This window comes from Amphiura filiformis, unplaced genomic scaffold, assembly GCF_039555335.1.
Source record: "Amphiura filiformis unplaced genomic scaffold, Afil_fr2py scaffold_87, whole genome shotgun sequence".
Taxonomy (NCBI): domain Eukaryota; kingdom Metazoa; phylum Echinodermata; class Ophiuroidea; order Amphilepidida; family Amphiuridae; genus Amphiura; species Amphiura filiformis.
Genome location: NW_027305551.1, coordinates 256 through 21,535, shown reverse-complemented (window position 1 = coordinate 21,535; position 21,280 = coordinate 256). Strand labels below are relative to the sequence as shown.

Here is a 21,280-nt window from a genome sequence, read left to right as displayed (position 1 = left end):
TACCCTGTAAACTTGCGGAGGGGTATATACCTATGCTCATCCGCTGCTGCCATTGCTCTTGTTTGAGAACGCATTAACATATATTTAAGTAAGAACGCCGGATTCTCCACTAAATATAACCGGGCTAAAATGAGGTGTGTTGATGATGGTCTGGGGAATTAACTCAGGTAGAGACTTGATGAATTTACAATGAAAATACAAAGTTGATGTTCCTTTTGCTTGATTGTGATATTTATTTAGTGATCCTTCTTCTTCAACTTCCAAAACTGAACTGACTCTCAAAACACATTTCTTAACCCACATCACTAATACATCCAACTTAAACATCCAATCATCATGTAGGAAACCATCACTTTCCTAGAACTCATCTCTATTGTTTTACCATGATACATTAACCCTGCTTGTACTATTAATCTTAAGAAACTGATGGGCGGTAGCTTCTTTTAAGAAATCATGCAAAACCACCTTATGAATGATATACAATTTTGTACTCGGAAAAGGATGAAAGTAACATTTGTTCCCTGGACGTCATCAGGGCGATGGCCTAGATTGTGTTTGTTCATAATCACTTAAGGGGGTACCACACCCCTGGCCAATTTTGTGCCTATTTTTGCATTTTTCTCAAAAATTATCGCACAATGTGACAATGGTGACAAGTAAGATATGTATATTATAGGGGCAAGGACTACAACTACTGCACTGAAAATTCAGCAACTCAAGGCAAGTAGTTATTGATTTATTGATCAAATATTGGTTTTCCTCATTTTTGACTGTAACTCCACAACTGTTGTCAGTGTTGAAATAAAATTTCCAGTGCAGTAGTTGTAGTCCTTGCCCCTATAATATACATATCTTACTTGTCACCAATGCGCTATAATTTTTGAGAAAAATGCGAAAATAGGCACAAATTTGGGCAGGGGTGTAGTACCCCCTTAAAGAATTCCCAATTACTAAAAGAATGTCATAATTATGTCAGGTAAGTCATGAGAACCAAAGTTGACTGACCATCGTGATTATTACTCATCAATCATCAAGGTTGCAAACATAGGAAAACATATACATTTCTAAAACATGTTAATTAACTATACAAAATAATTAGTAGTCATAATCATAACCAATATATAAACAAAACAAAAGTAATAACCAACAGTTTCTTTGGCCTATGATATATGCCTCCGCTCCGGAAAAGAATATCCACATTCTTTAGGATATTCATATATTCAAGTTCGCTATAAAATAATGTCCATTGGTGTTGCCAAACTCTGAAGCACTGGTATCAGGAAGTATAGTATAACTTCTATTGTGAATGAAGAAAACACAATTTAATACAGAGAATATTGATGACATAGATTGGAGAAAGTTTTGATCTGATCATACCCTAGCAAGGCCAAACAACAGTTGACTTTGTTTGACCCTACTAATAAAGTGCTTTGCTGTACTTTTAAGACATTATAGTTGAGTTAACTACTTATAAAAACTTGTTTTGGTTAGTAACTTTGTTAATGGGTGAAGTCATCCTTTGACGTCACAAAAAGAATTACAATACTATACCACCTTATACAAATGTAATATGCCCAATTGAGCAGGACAGACTCAGGCCGTTGTGACCGATAATACAAATTTGCTTGTCTTGCTCGACAAACTCTGATTAAATGTCCCTGCTTCCCACAATAATGACAAGTAACCCTATTAGCAAAGCACTCATTTGGTAAATGATCAGACCTACCGCACTTGTTGCATGACTGCTGTTGCTGCTGCTGTCGCCGAGGTTGCTGCAATGACTGTTGTTGGTATTGGTAACAAGACTGGCGCTGTTGGTGATAGTACTGCTGACGTGACTGACGTTGATATTGCTGCATCCGATGCTGATATTGCTGTTGCTGATAATGCTGAGGCTGACACGGCTGAGGCTGATATTGTTGAGGCTGATATTGCTGAGGCTGGTATGAGCGCTGTTGTGTCCGTAGCAGGTGATGTCACATTTATAGTTAATGCCGGCAATTCTTCTTTCACTATACTTAGTTCTTCCGCAATTGCTGCCTTGACAGTGTTAGCAATGTCTTGTGGATCTGGTTGCGCTAATGATTGGGCAATCCTTGACGCATTTATTGCATCTATTAAGCCTGCCGGTTGGTCCTTGATAACACTTGCCCTAATCTTGGGCCGGAGTCCCTGTATAAAACTTTCCAACATTTGTTGGCCTTCAATGTCAAGCTCTCCACAACGCTTATCTATGTCCTCGGCGTATTGCTCAACTGACTCCTTTGGCCAGTTGAGCTCGTAGCGCCCATGCCAGCCCATCATGTTGCATATATTTGTTGTTAAACGCAGCTTGTAAAAGCTGCAAATTGTTTCTTGTCCCATTTGGCAATTGCCTATACCAAGTATAGGGTGCATCACCTCAGTACAGCCCGACATTTGTCAGAGTTTGTTGCGGGTTCCAACCCTTGCTATTTGCGAAAATAGCATTCTTCTCCAACCACACTGCTGGCGCCACATCGTTATACCCTGTAAACTTGCTGAGGGGTATATATCCGCTGCTGCCATTGCTTTTGTATGAGAATGCGTTAACATATAATAAAGTAAGAACGCCCGATTCTCCACCAAATATAACCGGGCTAAAATGAGGTGTGTTGATGATGGTTGATGATATAAGCATTGTAATACTTCAAACTGCTACCTACTGTAGATAGCATTGCAATACTTCGGATCAAACTGCTGTCTACTGGAGATAGCATTGCAATACTTCGGATCAAACTGCTGTCTACTGTAGATAGCATTGCAATACTTCTGATCACACTACTATCTACTGTAGATAGCATTGCAATACTTCTGATCAGATTGCTATCTACTGTAGATAGCAGTTTGATCCGAAATATTGCAATGCTATCTACTGTAGATAGCATTGCAATAATTCTGATCACACTACTATCTACTGTAGACAGCATTGCAATACCTCTGATCAGATTGCTATCTACTGTAGATAGCATTGCAATACTTCGGATCAAATTGCTACCTACTGTAGATAGCATTGCAATACGTCCGATCAAATTGCTATATACTGTAGATACTATAGCATTGCAATACTTGGGATCAAATTGCTACCTACTGTAGATAGCATTGCAATACTTCGGATCAAATTGCTACCTACTGTAGATAGCATTGCAATACTTCAGATCAAACTGCTATCTACTGTAGATAGCATTGCAATACTTTTTGATATGGAGTAAATAGCTTGTTTTCTTGACAATGCTATCTATTGTAGAAAAGAAATGCTTATGATCAGGGACAAGTGATTTGCGCGGATAAATATAGCCAATTGCGCGGAACTTTTTTTCACTAAATTTCAGTGCAAATCATGTATCCCTGCCCATAGGAAAAAAATAGCCAATTGTGTGGAAAAAAAGTTCCGCGCAAATCACTTGTCCCTGCTTATGATCACACAGCTACCTACTGCAGATAGCATCAGTTTTAATAAAACTGCTATATTGACAATAAAAATTATAAATATTTTGTACTCAGAGGTTAAAATACAGTGCTTTGTGCCTAAAATAGAAATAAAGCAATTCACACAAGCTTATTGTGTAGGTTGTGAAAATATTTCATTTAATATATTATTGAAACATATACAAGTCCACCACCTACAAGAAATAGTGGCTGATAAAACTGTTGCTTTATGCAAAAGTCAATTTGAAACTTGATCTACCCACTTCAAGCCTCAACATATTATCGATGTTGATTTGATGCCGATGATTGAGGTCATACTTTTGTTAACCTCAATCATCGGCATCAAATCGACGTTGATAATATGCCGAGGCTCAAAGGTGGGTAGGTTCAAGTTTCAAATTGACACTTGCATTATATTAGGTTTAGATCATTGTGATCATGGCATATTGCCCAAAAGAAACCTTTCACTGCTAACAATCAGTACTGTTGCCCTCTGTTGACTGAATAAAACAATACAAATGCTTCATTTGATGTGCCTCACATATTGGATAGGAATAGCTTTTACCATTTTTCACCCTGATGTGGCAATTACGTCTGCACATTTCATTAGGCACAGCCTAAAATGGCTAGCATTCGCTCAAAGCGCTGGTGTGCACACACATGCGCATAAAGACGCTGCATAGATGCGCAAGCGAAAACAGCTGTTTCAATGCGAAGACGTCACTGGCACATCAGGGTGAAAAATGGTCTAGTGAACTTATTTGGCATTCTGTCATGTTCATAACAATATGAATCATTCCCTCAATAAAAAAAAATGAACATGACGATTTAAGGTTTATACTCACTTATATAAGCATTTTAAATAATTCTTGGCCATGGTGGAATACTTGCACACATGCAGCTCTGTGATAAACACTGAGGTCCAGAAGATTGCATGCAACGTGCCTTACACCACATACACGCTAAGTATGCTATATGTACGCAACAGGTATGTTCCACCTTGACCAAGAATTATTAAAAATACATATTAGTGTGGATTTTTTTCACAGATGTCATAGACAATAAAACATAATTCAAAGGTTTAGTAACCAATTTAAAAATCCATTTTAAGATGAAGCCCTGCTTTTGGTCTAAGTTCCTTAGGTAATTAGTCAAGGTTAAAATGTATCCATTCTGTTCTGTCTATCATCAAAGTAACAGGTGTAAGTCAGTGCGTCTTTGGAGAACTGGCCAGCCGGGGCTTTTTGTTTAACAATACTTTGGTCCAATAATGTATTAACATTATAATAAGATCTATGTAAGTTTAGAAAAAATATACTCTTTTATATTTGATTTTATTGCTTACTTTCTTTTTATACATACTAGCGGGTACCCGCGCTTCGCGCGGGCCCCCGCTAGATGAGTAAACGGGAGCGGTTAGTAACGGGAGCGGTTAGCATAAACGATGGAAAATGGTAATTATGACAATTGGTATCGATTTAACAGCTCAATTATTAGGGCCTACTCGGTCAGTGATGTGGTACCATTTGTTGCTTCCATTTTGCAAACGATTTCCTTTAGCATAATCTTTTGCGTAATTTTTGTACTAAACACCCTTTTGACTTATTTTTTCTTTGTCTTTCCTTTTAAAGCTCAGTTTCTCTCTCTATCTCTTTCCATTTCTTGCTTCCCGCAGTGGCGTGCGCAGCACATTGAAAGGGGGGAGGTTGTTCAGTTCCCCCGCATGGAGTCTGATTAGGAGTGTGAAGGGCATTTTTTTCCCAAAAGTGGGGGAATTGCCCGCCTGCCCCCCCCTTTGCGCACACCACTGTTTTCCCGTTATTTCGTTCCATTTCTCTCCTTTTTATTTTCTTGCTTGTTCCCTTTCTTTCTTTCTCTCTGTCTGTCTGTCTCTCTCTCTCTAGCTCTTTCTTTCTTTCTGTCTGTCTGTCTCTCTTTTTTTGTCTTTCACATTCTTTCTGTTCGTTTCTCTCACCCTTTCTCTTTCTTGCTTTCTTTCTTGCTTTCTTTCATTCTTTCTTTCATTCTTTCTTTTTCTTTCTTTCTTTCTTTCTGTCTGTCTGTCTTTCTTTCTTTGTCTTTCTTTCTTTCTGTCTTTCTTTCTGTCTTCTTTCTGTCGTTGTCTTTCTTTCTATCTGTCTTTCTTTGTCTTTCTTTCTTTCTTTCTGTCTGTCTTTCTTTCTTTGTCTTTCTTTCTTTCTTTCTGTCTGTCTGTCTTTCTTTCTTTCTTTGTCTTTCTTTCTTTCTTTCTTTCTTTCTTTCTTTCTTTCCTGTATACATATGTACATGTGGCTTTCTGATTAACCTCATATTTGGCCATACTAAAAAGTGCCCATTTTTGCGGTCTTCGTGCGAATTTGTTCCACTTTTGCACGCATGTATGTGGCCGTTTCTTTCTTTCTTTCGTTCTTTCTTTTAAATTTGTTTCTGTTTCATCAAGTAGGCCTATACTACTATAGCAACATTGGGTTTCAAGAAGGTTGAGTTACATATGAGGCGTAACTTCAGGTGGTGGGGTGGGGAAATGGTAATTATGGCAATTGGTATCGCTCTTACCAGCCCAATAACGCGTGTTTGCATATTAGAATTTGACCAAAACACAAATCCATTTTGCGTATTTTTGGTAGGCCATACTTTTTAACTTCTTTCTTTCCATTTGTCACTTCCCCTTCCTTTCTTTTTTTTGTTTTTTTTTTTTTCTTTCTTTCGTTCGTTTTTTGTTTTCTTTGATCTCTTTTCGACACATCCTTCCGTCCTCACTTTCTTTCATTCCTACCCTTTCCCACCATTTATTTATTTATTTCTCGCCAGGGCTCCTTGTCATTAAACCTTTCTTTCCTTTCATTTCTTTCTTTCTTATTTTCCTTCGTTCTCAGTCCGTCTATCTCTCTTTACTTTTGCTCACATCATTTCTTTACTTCTTTCTCATTTTCCCTCTCTGTGTCTTTTTTTTTTCTATCTATATCTCTTACGTTAGGTTTTTCTTTCCCTTTCTCCTACTCTGTCTTTCTTCCTCTCTAGGCCTACTCGAGTTATAGTCAAACGCATCAAAACTCAAAATTAATTTTCAAATTACAAATTTACATACCTTTAAATCAGTTGCGTGTAGCGTGATATGGACAGGCATGTGCCTCCGACAGATCTGAAAATTTAGAAAATTCCACAGGAAAATTGCATAAATTCGACGAAGACCGCAAAACTGCGCCATCAACCCCCCCTCATGGTCGGTGACCCTCCTCAATATGATAACTACTTAAAATCTTCTAACGGTAATAGCATTTACTGTCGCAATTTTCGTACCGTCTCTGCCATTTTTGGGTCTTGAGGTTGACGCGTCCTCGCTCGCTGGGTTGTTATGCGTGTGTGCGTATTAATGTGCGAGGCCTATAGCATGGCAACGAAATGACGGGCCACCATTGGTTGATCCACCAAATAAATCCAAATAATTATTTGTATTTATTAATTTATCTATCTATCTATGCAATTACCATGCATCTGGAAATGCTAGAACTTATTTATTTATCTATTTATTAATTTATTTGTCATCTATAATCTCTGACATGATACCGATGAATCGATCAGTTCCTCTTCAAAGTATCGATTATCGGCAAGTTCCTCTTTAATAGTATAGATAATACCACTACACTGTCAATTGATTAACAAGAATTGTACTTGTAATTGTACTAGTACTGTTTTCCTACAAATCAAGAACTCAGTGTAAAACACTGCCTAAACGCCATTACATTTAGAGAATTCTGCACTACCAGGCCTTTGTACATAAAAAGTCTATGATTCACTGGTCTGTGGTGTGGCTTTAGTTGGGTTGGAAATTAATAAACGCTTTGTTGTCACTACAAAGCTCATTATTTTCTGAAAATTTTGGTACCAAAATCTCATTTTCACCAAAAATGCAGATGAGGCATTGTTGCACTGAGCCCTAGAAATTTCACTCCCAAAAAGAAAAGCAGTTGAGTTGTGTGTTTGAGATTTGATAAGAAAGAACTTTCCCACAAATTTGAAGAACAAATTCCAGGTGAACATTATGTAAGACCAATAAAGCTGCCTGCCCTGTACCACCATATTTACAGCCTACATGTACTTGGTGCCACCGTGTCTTCCTTCAGTCATTGCACTATGTTTAATACTTGGTTGCCATGGAACGTGTCACCAGGGGTCAAGGTCACTGCAGACGACACATGACCTGCCTCTACACAGATCATATTAGGATATTCATCATCACCAAAATCAGACATTCCCTTGGCTTTGTCTGCCCATGGATTCCAAACAACTGTAAAAGCAAATAAAAATCAAATAAAAATCAAAAAATCCAAATTGTAAGCATGGCAATATTGTTGAGGGTTATAGTGCAAGGCTAAACCATCTGCGATAGCTGCCAATAGTCATATTTTTAGATGTATAGAAATATAGCAGAAATTGTCAAATGTCTACAGGGCAGCTATTGCAGATAGGCCTTCTTGCATGCACACCCTAGATATGTTGAGCCAACAAGCTTTTGTTTTTTTACCCTCTCTCTCAACCAAATCCTTGCACAAATATTACCAGAAAGTCACTTCCTTGTTGAAAATTTCAAGATTTTCTTCATAAGCAAATAAGCACATAACTGCCATGACTTTTTGTTTCTCTTAGTAATTAATTCAATTTAAAACAATGAGATTGGACCCAAAGATTAGAATGGACTCTGCCATGTTTGTGTGTCACGCATAGAGTGCAAAATAGTGTACCTCAAGATTATTTCACACACACACCCCTTAATCTGAATATTAAAAAAAATGATTTAACTATACCCCAAATCATGCAACTTTCTGTAGAAGGGATAATTTGTTTAAAAAAATAGGATCCAAATATCAATTGCAGAAGGGATAAAGGTCTACTGTTGGTCATAATGAAGATTTCTCCTGAAAAGGTCTGCATTGGGAAAATCCGTACCCCACAAAAAATTGTGGCTATGGGCCTGGTGCCCAGTAATCTTCGATTCAAAGTGCATGCTTGTTTGCATTGTGCATCTTATGTATTTTGCCAGTAATGTATGCTCAGTGCAATGCGCACAAAGCTTTGTAGCGCTAAAATTTGGATGCAAATTATTGATAAATGCTAGAGGTACATTATTTCAGTCTCCAGGCATGACAAACCAAAATGGCAGATTTACCATATTGTCTCATCTCTTCTTTCACAAATCCAATTCCAAATTTTGAACCTGTAAACCACCATTTTATACCAATTGACCTTTTTAGTAAATCCCATGAGCCTTTGCAGGTAGACCTGTGATGCCCGGGCTGTGATGTCGTCATGACAATGTGCACATAGTTTCTGTGCACACATCACACAGCTTTCAAATGTGCAGTAACAATCTTCGCTAAATGATGTGCATCTCAGGTCTACCCATAGAAAGGCTAATGGGATTTTACCGAAAAAGGTCAATTGTGTCTAGATGTAAATAATGGTTTACCTGTATCAGGAAAATTAGTCTTCTTCACAATCACAGTTCTACCAGATTCTCCATCCATGACCACATGTTCATCAGGAGTATTCTGGTACACCCTGAAAATGATTTTATAAAAAAGTATACAATGAGTTCTCTCATTTTCAGTCCTTCAGAATGAAATTAAGGTTTGTCAATGTAAGACTATTGTCATTTTCAACTGAATTATAATTGCGTTATAATAAAAAATTAATCTATTAAATTTTGTTATCACATACACCCTGTGCAAATCATGTTCTGTCATTCTCTAAATGATCACTAACTAAAGTTAAAGTATGATGTAAATAAGTTTAGGTAATGACCATCACCCTGTATACATGTGCAAGATCTGTGCATTTCTGTGTAAGTCATGTTCCTCCTTGTATTGGGCAGCTTGATATGTTCTGAAGATTTAAGGGCTGGGGTATGAGCGTTTGGACAGTATTTATTTTGGGACATTAGAGCACATCAGACATATCAAATTGCATTCTGAATCTGAAGAATGTCATTCTGATATCAAATAATTTTAATTTTTGAAATTCGCAATTTAATACACATTTTATGGCAAATCATTAAAATTGATATTTTTGATATTTAACAGTACTTGAAGTAAACTTTATAAATCTGATTATTTATACTTGAAGTGTATGTAGGTGGGATGAAAAGTCGATGATCAATTGAAATTTTGACCTTTCAGTATTGAAGATATGGATTTTTTTTCCCAAAACACCAAAAAAATTAGGTCTTTTGGGAAAAAAATCCATATCTTCAATATGAAAGGCCAAAATTTTCAATTGACCGTCGGCTTTTCCTCCCTGCTACATACACTTAAAGAATATATCATTAGATTTATATAATTTACTTCGAGGACTGTTATATATCAAAATTTGAAAAATATCAAATTTTTATAATTTGTCATAAAATTTGTATTATATTGTGATTTTCAAAAAATGAAAATTATTTGATATCAGAAAGACATGCTTCAGTATTCAGAATGCAATTCGATAGGTCTGAGGTGCTCTCATGTCCCACAAAAAATACTGTCTAAACGCATAATAAACGCTCATTTTAGATCCCTTAAATATGTAATACAATAATTTTGCATCCATCTTGTTTTGTAACATGTGTACTTTTGAAAAAAAAAATAAAAAAAAAAATAAATAAATAAAACAGCTGATTACCTATCATAGTTTTCAGCTAAAGACACCAACTCCCTGTCTTCTGTAAACATGTCACCAGCTTTCACCTAGAGCAAAAAGAATGCAAATGGATATTAATTGGATTGGGCTAGTCCAATTGAAATCTTCCATACAGGGAGTGTGTATTTCAAATGGGGTTACCTGAATGGGCGACTCCATTTGAAATCTACACCCCTGTGTGGGAGATTTCAAGGTTATGTTACAGGGGTGTAGATTTCAACTGGGCTTGCCCATGCCTTGTATTGTCTTGGTTGAGTTGGCAGGTTAAGTGTACTTTTGTCAACAGTGAGTGCTCATGCTGATGACATACCCCCATTTAATTTTAATTTCTAATTCTGCCCTTGATAGAGTCCAAAATGGTGATGTCCCCATGTAATTTATTCCAGTCTGTTGCTGTATGTCCAGTGGCATAGCCAGGGTGCAGCTACCCCCCCCTGTGAAAAGTTTTTCCCCCCGCTTGCCCCCCCCCCCCCCCCGTGGGATGGTGACCGCCCTGATATTTAAGATTTTTAGGCCTTTTCTTGTACTTTTTGCCCCCCCCCTTAACATTTGTCTTGCCCCCCCATTTGCCCACCCTCTGAAAAAGAGCTGGCTACGCCACTGAGCATCTTGTCTTACATAAAACAGGAATCCATGAAGCTAAATACTACTTGGTTTGTTTGTTTATTTGTTCAATCCAGTCAGTTTGATTTCTTCATCTCACCTTATCCACATACTTGAGTCCTTTCAGATTTGATACAGTTGTCTTGGTAACATCTTCTACTCTTAGATAGGTATGTAGTAGAGCGGTGAAACTAAATGCTTGGTCACCTAAAAATCAACAAAACCAAGACAACATATTACTACTGATAGCAAGCACATCATTTACATACCTGGAAACAAATGAAACAAAAGATGGGCGACTCCATTTGAAATACACACCCCTGTGTGGAAGTTTAAGGTAATGTCTTCCACAGGGGTGTATGGATTTCAACTAGAATAGCACAATGTGTCATATGTTCCACTTTGCGATCCCACATATTGCCAACCCCATTTGTTAGGAATACTAGCAGAGGTGATACAGGGTACCACCCCCCTAAAATCTACCAAATTAACAGTCAATTTTAACCTCTCCCCAACCAACTCTAAATCTGTTCAGTGGATCGTCCACTGATTAGGGTTAAGATTAAGAAAAAAACCTTTGTGTCTCCACTACACTTTCCCCCACACCAAGGTATCCCCTTGATCAATTTTCGAAGTGATTAGATATTTGACAATCTGTAGCTCATCGAGCATGAAGGAATAATGAATGAAAATTGAAATTAAAAAATTTAGAACTTTGTGGTTCTCTGGTTGCATGGATCTTGGTGGTTGCTATTATTAAGTCACAGAATATTGGTGAGCCACATTTATTTTATGATGTTCCCATTCTCATCAGGTTCATGTCCACCAACTTTGAACCCAATCTGGGCTATTTTCAAATTTGACCCCTGCAGGACCTTTGACCTCAAATGACCTCCCCTTGATTTTAACATGTCCTCCGGTTTATGTCAACTTTTGGACCCAATCGGAGCAATTTTAAAATTTGACCCATTGTGGCCCCATTTGACCCCTAGATGACCTTAGACATCAGATATCTCTCCACCCACCTGATGTCCCCTGACCCAAAGATTATTATCATCAGGTTTGGTTGGCATAAGTACATGTATGTTAGAAGTGGAGATATGACCATTAACATTTTTGACATCCCCCCACACACACCGCTTTGCAAACTGGACCTTCCAGCTGAGGCTGGCAATCCACAATTTTGATTACGTTATATCAAGTGTGTACTGATTGAGGTGACACAAAAAATATTGTGATCCATAAACAACAAATAATTCATGTGATACTTTCTGACAAATAATTCAAAATGCCTTGTTATTATTTTCAATTTCTTATTTCAGTCAAAAATAAGTTTATTGTAAAATTCAATCATCATGTTTTCAAAAACATGCATGCAGGGTCTTAGCTAGCCACCCGTCCAGTTTGCTCCTGGGACAGGCAAAATTAATGCCTTTGACAGATGCTAGGGGCCTATATTATAAATTGTATGTTTTGATAAGCTATAGTAGACCCAATTTGTAGAACAAGGCCATATCAGCACATATTTGAACTCTTTGAACCCCCAATGGGCTATAGATGTCTGTTAAATGTTTTAAAGGTCAAATTAGGACAGGCACTTTTATTCAAATGATGGGCAACCCTCAATTTCTAGCTAAGACCCTGCATGCATAGCAGCACACAACATTTTAATAGTTTTAGAAATGAACATATTTCTTTTATACCACTATGCTCAGATAACAGATTAACTCTTTGTGATCAGGAAGTCCAAAGTTGCATTTTCACACATATTAGAGAGATTGCGAAATTGACGTGAAACGTGACACAGGAACGCGAACGGCAAGCTACATTAGTCGAAAATCGGTTATTATGCCCTCTAGACGGTGAAATCTATTGTGAATTGGTCAATCGTGGAATTACCGTAAGGCGATTACGTTGCGGTTGGTAGCAAAAATGACGCTCCAAAATGACAAAAAACGCATTATAAAATGCAGAAAAATGTTATGTTTATCATGTTATGAAACGAATCAAAGTATCCTTATAGAACAAGTAGAGTCCGACATGTAATAAAATCCATTTTGGGGTTAAAATTTGATCGCGATAGACAAGAAGAAGTGAACAAATTTCGATTTTTTTTCGACGCTGAATTGAACGGGCAGATTGCCTATTCATTTGTGTGTGGAAAATGCCGTCAAAAATCAGCTTATAAGAGGTTTTTAGGCAAGATTGTGTCGTGGTACGGCATAAATGCGTATAATTGTCTGTTTGGGACGGGGAACAGAAGTTTGTGCAACGCTATTTTTCGCCTTGCTTTTTCGTTGTGCATTAAACAGCTGTCAAAGTGTTTTGCTTATGGATTACTATTCAGCAAACTCCAAAATGTTTTTAAAACATGATAATGCATGTGTTTTTGGTTTTAGTTAAAACGCTTTTGATAACATATCAATGTATGTTTATATAAAAATCATGAAAACTCGTGTTATACTGAAAAAATAATACAACAACAGTTTAAGCCAAAGTTCGAAATGCTATAGTAAAATATCATTTGGCAAACATATTTAAGTGTCTATTGTGTTAGAACGTTTATCAGCAAGTTTAGAACAAAGGGTTTTTTGAATGTTATAAAACTTTTAATGCCCTTGACCCTCACATAACCTTTAACCCGACATTTAACGTTTTCTGTAATATATTTGTGTTTGCTGGGTAGTAATCGAACTAGGCATATTAGATTATCTATTTTCATTTTGCTTTAGAAAGTAAACAGGGTATTATTTATATGATAATGGAGTTTGTTTCTTGTTATTGAATAATATACACCAAGACTTCCTAGGCATCCAACACCAAACTCTGTTTAGATTATTTAGACAAATAGCATACACGTGTGAACATAGGCTTAGAGCATTATAGATACAGCCAGCGATGAAAGAAGATAATCTTCTCTGGTTCGATGCACCCAAGGTGAATCAATGGGTGCTTCCTATTACCTTTAGATTATTTGTCTCAGTATAGCGCCATCATGATTGCAATTGCGTTTACACGTAGGCTTGGTTCAGACTCTATGTGGCTATCACGAACTTACTAGGAACGACGAGCGTTAGGACCGACACAAACTGGCTGTGTAGGAGGCTAGTTTGGATGTGAACGGGACTATGACGTTCTGCCGCAAAATGCAGAAATCCGTAACCCGTATGGCGTTTGCAGTGAACGCCTCTCCGCAATCTCTCTACTGAACCGACAATGCTTACTCTCGATTCCAGAAAAATACACAATTAATTTTTTTGGGGGACTAAAAATATTATCCTGTTTTGTCAAATGAAACATATATATAGCTAAACCCTAATCCTTTAGTTAGTTCTAACAGGCAATGCAGGTCAAATTTTTATATTCGGTCAATATATGGAAATATTAAAAAAGGGCCAAAACATGAATTTTAGGGTATTTTTTGTATTCTGTGACAATCAGGCCCAAACACTTGTACAAAGACTATTTCAGTTCAGGTTATGCATTCCAATTTTAGGAAAACACATTTTCTAATAATGATCTTCTACAACCAGTTATCAAAATTAACATAAAATATTAAATTTACGAGCAAACTCATAGCCGATACTCAAACTTTTGAATGCTTAGACTTGTGCCAAGTCTTTGAATTTTGTGACTACAATTGTAAGAAAACATGCAAAATTGTATGTTTTTGGACCATGTTCCGTCACATTGCAAAAATATGAAAATTTGACTTTTATTGCCAGTTAACACTAACTAAAGGATTAGGATTTAGCTATGTTTCATTTAGCAAAACAAGACATGTTTTTTTTAATTCATAAAAATTAGTGCTGTATTTTTCTGGAATCGGGAGTATATACCCCATTTCAACTGTAAACATGAAATGTTCATGCATATGAAAATTTCGGGAATTTAGCCAGTGCAGTCGATATTTGCAAAATTTTCATGCACATGATTGTTTTTTCTTCCTATAGTCTACATTTAGGGAATATACAAATCTGCGAAAAAATCATGTTGCAGAAATATGGGTTCTCTCCAAAATGCGAAATTTTAATGCCACGAAAAAATCATGCTTTACAGTGTAACTGGAAATACCCGTTCTGTAGAGGACCTATATGTTTCTATTTATTGCAAATGTTCAATAGTCTATATAGGTGAATTCACTTCCTGGTGGCTGACCTTCAACTTGCACAGAAGTTATTTTCATTACTTTCCAGTACAGTGAACAAAGGTGTGATAGTTCACAATCACATGACTGCAGATCATTTTTATACAAAATCAACTTTCTCTGTAGCATTTTGCTTTAATACCCTAGCCATACAAGTTCAGAATGGCTCAGAAATCATTTGTGTGGAAGTTTGTCTGCTTATTCCTGCTGTATGCACTGAATTCATCAGGTACTGTAACAAAGCCAATGTTTTGTGCTAACCCAGCTGGAAATCTTGTGTGTAAAGCATGGAACTACACCAATCTGGATTGTGCTCACAGGAAGCTAGTTTCTATGCCGCCATTATCTCATGTCAACGCTACGAGCATGGAGTTCCTCGACCTATCTCATAATCAGTTGCTTGCTGTCCCCGATTTTGTCCAGTTCAGGAGCCTAATTCGATTAGACATGTCCTCAAATAATATAACTGTTGTGAATCATACGGCTTTCAATGGACTTAGCGACCTGCTACATCTGGATTTATCTTCGAATGATATATACCGAATAGAAGATGAGGCTTTTAAGGGATTAAGTAATCTACAAACGCTCAAGCTTATTGGCAATACCATAAACACTATGAGTGCTGCAGGATTTGACAGACTCAATGGCCTACTGGATCTCACTATTAGCTTTGACCAAGACTTATTAACAGACACTGCAGCCCCATTTACTCATCTCACTTCTTTGCTTAACCTAGTAGTCAACTTAACTGGGTTCTATGACTGTGAAAAGATGACAAGTTTATTTACTGATCTGAGTGAGCTACAACACTTAAAAGTGTGGAATGAACGCCATCTAGTAGAATCAGAATGTCCAAGTTATGACTTGCATGACTTCTGTTCGCTAAAAGCGCTGAAAACTTTAGAACTATATGGTAGCAGCACCGATATCAACAATGAATGCATCTTGAACATTCCTCTGCAAACGCTTCGCTATTCTCATCCATTCACATCCGACCAAAACCATCACATACCAGATATTTCATATGCACTACTTGGAAATCTCACCAGTCTGCGTGTAGATATTTATCCAGATATAGATACGGCTATGCAAGCTTTAAACTTTTCAAACTCGTCACTTCAGAATTTGCAACTGACTTTCTATGCCGTTGATATGCATTACCTTGAAGTAATAAATTCAACTACGTTTGAACTGTTAGCCAACCAAAATATATCACTGCATGCATTTGAACTTGAATATATTGTTACGTACCCCGCATATTACTATGAAATTTCCTTTCGTGGTGCACCATTTCAATGGTTTCCGACACTTCAGGTATTACGTCTACGTGGGAACACATATTATAGACTAAACACTACCACAGAAACTTTCAGAGGTCTGTACAATTTGCAAGAGTTGCATATAACATCTTTTGGTGATATGGTAGGAAACTTGAGTTTATCAGCCCAAAATTCATTGCACCTGCTGAATGTTTCTTATGATTTTCAAAGTTCGTATCAATTTGAAAGTGACCTGTGTCCAATGTACTCTCTTCAAACCTTAGATGTAACATATTATAGCATTTCTATACCAGATACGTGTTTGCTACCACGTTTGAAACAGTTACACATGAGGGAGTCTAAATATCTCTTCAGTTGGCATAATATCACAACATTATGTCAGAGGTTCCCTAATCTTACAATGTTGGATGCTAGTAAGATAGCAAATGATTATGACCTTGAAATTGCTATGGTAACCGCTGAGACTGTTGAATGTCATCATCTTGTGACACTGAATCTCTCATACTGTCACACCGATTTTCAAACAGGATTTCAACAATTCAATGCACCTTCTTTGGAACATTTGTATCTGAAAGACATATATTATGATTTTGAAAGAACGCTGACTAGTTTCAACATACCCCAGCTGAAGGTTCTGGATATCAGTAACAATAACATTTTCAATTTTAATGACAACCTGATCAAATTCATGAATAGCTTGCCTTTTCTATCATATCTGGATGCTAGTAACAATCAATTTTCATATCCAATGTTGTTCAACGGCACAGTTTTCAGAAATCTGATATTTCTTAATTACAGTTACATGAACATATACGAACAATTCAATGAAGAAATCACCAATTTGGACAATTTACCTAGCTTAGAGATTTTAAGTTTGAGTCATGATAGTTTTTCAGTAATCTCAGAAGCATTACTGCAGCATCCAACCTTACTTAAACTAGATTTAACATACAATGAATTATCTTGTAGTTGTGATAACGAAGTATTGATCAAGTGGATTCATGAAGACCAAATCGTATATCTTCAGAATTATGATGAAAGTTACCTTTGTGACTGGCCATATGGGTTATGCATTACTGATGTACATTTGGATTGTAATCCTGATCAGCAGAATTGGATTAAAATCACTGTAGCTGCTTCTTGCAGCTTACTTTTCATCATATGTGTAGTTATGATAATTTATCATCAATGTAAGCAGGAAAAGAGGCAAGATGAGAACCGTCTCATCAACGACGCTGATACCAATGACCACAATGAGGAGGTTCTTCCCCCATCGGTGCCCCAATATGATGCATATGTAAGCTACCATAGAGTAGACCAAGACTGGATAGATGGCGAACTTGTACCCAATATTTCAGAGCATTTTAAGCTTTCACTCCGAGTCGGAGATGCACTCGACGGAATTAGCAGCGAGTTTTTCAAATCATTCAAAACAGCCGTAAAATACTTGTGATACTCTCGCTTCAATTTGCCGAGGATAGAGGGTGCTATACGGAACTGAGTGACATAGCGCAATGGCAAAGTACCAGAGATGATAACAGCACCCTGATCTTTGTATTTCTGGAGCACATCCCATATGATAGGCGGTCTCCTCTGATACAACAACTGATCAACAATGGACAGTGTTTAATGTGGAGTGCTGATGCACATGGACAATACTTATTTTGGCAAAATCTTAGAAGGGAACTTCAAGAACCAATGTAGCTAGTACATACTATTCATATATAATGAAATGAATGTGGTGCATTTAAAAGTACCAAATTTTTCAATGGTGTACAAATATTGAATATTGAATATTTGTGATTATAATGGTAAGAATATTTTCATGAGGTGAAATATAGACTGTTCCATTCAACAAGGCTTTGCCGAATTGAATGGAAGTTGTAAGAGTTCATATTTCACCTCATGAAAATATTCTTGTAGAAATTGAGGGGGGCTTTTCTGTCTGTGCATAATTTCTATATCATGTCAAGGGAGCCTATGTGCACTGCTGGGCTTTTAATTTTGACCAAAAATTGTCAAAAAATGCTCAATTAAAAAAAAATAATAATAAAAAAAACCAGATTTTCACCTAAATTTCAAATACTTTTGGTGAAGTTGGTCAAAAGTCAAAAAAATAAAAACAAAGTTCCTAGATATTTTTACCTAGTTTTTAAAAATCAATAATAACAAATTTTGGCCCAATTAATTTTTTTTTTTTTGCATTGAACGAAAAAGAAGTGGGCCAAAAAAACAGTTTTTTTAAGATTTTGGACCAAAATGAGCATTTTGGCCCAATTTTAACCTCACAGATGAATTTATCAAGTCTTTGCCATCCTAAATATGTATATTTTTATATACTTTAGACCAACAATTTAGCAGTTATGAGGCCCGAAAGTTTCCATAATTCCAGGGTTAAGACCAACCTTAAACTTCCATGAATTTCAAATGGTGACTCAATTTGAAATATACACCCCCTGTGTGGGTGATTAAAGGCATGTCTTCCATAGTGGGTGTATGTATTTCAATTGAAAAAGTGCATTAGCATTAAAATTTTCAAAGTCATGCAAAATCAGCCTAATCCAGCCAATTTAAACCTCCCCAACTTCAGTTTAGATTTGGGGTGCAAATTTCAGGAGAAGATATGCTTTTTCAAAATGTTCTCAAAAATCTACGAAAGTGCGTATTGTTTTATTTAGCAAATTTTGAGAAAACTGTCCAGAATTTGTCAAATTTACCTTCATTTTGAACAGAAATAATTTAAAATTCCGGACAAATAGTATGATTTTTGATCTTTTTTGTCAAATTTGAACAAATCAAATAAGTACAAAATAAATTAATTTTGGGAGTAAACCCTACAGCCTTCCCCAAAGCCACTACCTGGGCATGCACCTACACTTGTGCTTTCATGACTTGTTTATATCTGTTTCTGTACGGACAAAATGTTTGTTTTGATGATAAATATTTCTGTTAAATTTAAATAGCTTAATAATTACAAAATAAGTTGATTTTTCATGTTTTTGGAGTAAACCCTTCACCTTCAGCCTTCCCAAAAGACACCACCTGGGCACCCACCTACACTTGCACTTTCATGACTTGTTTACATCTGTTTCTGTAAGGACAACATGTTTGTTTTGATGATAATCTCACCTTTGTTTTCAACTGCAAAATCCATCACAAATTCTGTGTCTTTCAGTGTTAATGTATATGTGACTTTAAACCTGTAAATATAAGAGGAACAAAAAGAATAATTTGTTTACTGTGGTGTCATTTATTTAAGATAATAACTTATTGACAGCCATTAATTGAAGACATCCCAAATGATATGTCCAATAGACTTTCTTGATAAGTGCTTATCAATTATTTGTACTGTATGTGTTTGTTTAATCAGATATGCAGAGATATTATGTAAAAATATTTTACCAGATGCATTTTGTTTTTGGAGCAAATGTAACACAATTGTTTTTTTGTTTGTTTTTTATTTGAAAAAAAAATCATTGTATTTCTTAGCTTTAAAGGTCCTTGACCCATTGGACAGCCTCACCCCACCCTTCAATATCCCAGTTAAATTAATGCCTGGGTGATGCTTTGTTTAGATGGTGTGACTGTCAACAAAAACATAGTGAACTGTGGTTACCACTCCAGAAGTGCATGTCAAAATCGCTGGAGCAATACAACTCAAAATTTTTAAACATATTGTTTTAATGATAGGCCTCAATGTAAAATAGAAAACACAACATGAAAATATTGGACCACGCCCCTTTAAGTGTCACCTAAAAGTAACTCAATTTGCCACAGGCGGACACTGCCAATTTGAAAAGGCATATAGCTTTCATCAAGCCAACAAGGATCAAGTTGATTATTACCACCACCAAACCGATAGAAATAAGGATTGTAGTTTGGGTTTAGTGTTACAATTAGGATTAGGGTTAAGGTTTAGGGTAAGGACAAGGGTTATGCTGGTTTCATACTTTCCTGCTGCTTGCTGCATTGCTTCACTGCGCAGTCGCACCAGAAATGCTAGTGGTGACCAGATATATTGATCACTCAACCGCTTTGCCCAAATGGTAGTTAAATTCAAGTCAAGGGTGCATGCCACTAAATCCGCGTGTGAAGCGGTTTCCGGTAAAAGTTTATCACGACTATAGTCCCAACTTTGCATAAAAAAATGTGCAAAATCGGTACAATATTAACAATTTTAGTGTTGCAAATCGTGTTTTGCTAGAACTTGTGAATGTGATCTCTACTAATTTGAACAGAAAACGCGAAAATTTGAGTGATATTTACGATGATGAGCGCATGAACACACGAGGTCAAAACGCGGTTAGCAGTCGGACGTAAACACGGGAAAATCGGGTCTTTTATATAGCGCTATTTTTCTCAAAAAGTAGACCTAAAATATGGTGTCATTTTCAGATATGTTATGCAGAATTTTGTTCTGATTAAGATGATATCAAATATATATTTCAAAGTAAGACGTAACTCGACTTATAGCCTAAAACGTGACCCCTTTTTTGCACGTAAAGTCTATGGAAAGCTATTTTGTGGCATGTACCCTCAACTCGGGAGCAGCACTGCTCTGATGTACGAGAACAGGAAACGATTTTGGCGGTGCTGAGCGGCAAAGTTGGCTTTCATAGTCATGCCTCTACCACTCAGTGGAATGCCTCTTTGTTACAGAAAAGTTCAAGCGGCATGATGTCAAAGCATAACGCGGCAAGTGGCAGAAAGTATGAAACCGTGCAGCATTAGTGTTAGGATTAAAAGATTAGGGTTGGTATTATGGTTAAGTTGGGGTCAGTGGCAGTGATAACAAAGTTGCTCCTCAATTAGTAACTTGTGTTGTGATTCCAGGGTTAGGATAAGGGTCAGGGTTACTCCCTATTATAGAAATAAAGCACTGAAGTATTTTGGATTAAAAAATCCTGTTTTTCTAAATGAATGATAAATAAATCCCAATCATTTAGTTAGTTCTAAGCGCAATGAAAGTCAAATTTTAATATTTGGTCAATTTTTAGAAATATGGGCCCAAAACATGCATTTTAAGGCATAAGGTATGCTGTGACAATCAAGCCCAACGACTTGTACAAAATCTAATTTCAAGTTTATGCATTCTAATTTTTGGTAAAAAACATTTTCTATACTT

The 21,280-nt window shown here is 36.6% G+C and overlaps 1 protein-coding gene across 1 annotated transcript; it reads right to left on the bottom strand.

Annotated features, from left to right (window-relative positions):
- Positions 1 to 7,073: 7,073 nt before the first annotated feature.
- Positions 7,074 to 20,981, bottom strand: LOC140144847 (uncharacterized). Its single transcript, XM_072166651.1, has 6 exons — positions 20,977 to 20,981; positions 19,285 to 19,355; positions 10,829 to 10,935; positions 10,108 to 10,172; positions 8,915 to 9,006; positions 7,074 to 7,735 (listed from the first exon to the last, which is right to left on the bottom strand). The coding sequence occupies exons 2-6, from the start codon at positions 19,307 to 19,309 to the stop codon at positions 7,572 to 7,574; spliced, it is 453 nt and encodes a 150-aa protein (XP_072022752.1). The 5' UTR covers positions 19,310 to 19,355; positions 20,977 to 20,981; the 3' UTR covers positions 7,074 to 7,571.
- Positions 20,982 to 21,280: the final 299 nt, after the last annotated feature.

Excerpts from the sequence above, each read along its gene's own strand:
- LOC140144847 (XM_072166651.1), bottom strand. The coding sequence starts at position 19,309 with ATGGATTTTGCAGTTGAAAACAAAG. Across the intron at positions 10,173-10,828 it reads GACTCAAGTATGTGGATAAG|GTGAAAGCTGGTGACATGTT; the intron begins GTGAGATGAAGA and ends TTTTTGCTCTAG. Across the intron at positions 7,736-8,914 it reads GACTAATTTTCCTGATACAG|TTGTTTGGAATCCATGGGCA; the intron begins GTAAACCATTAT and ends TTGCTTTTACAG.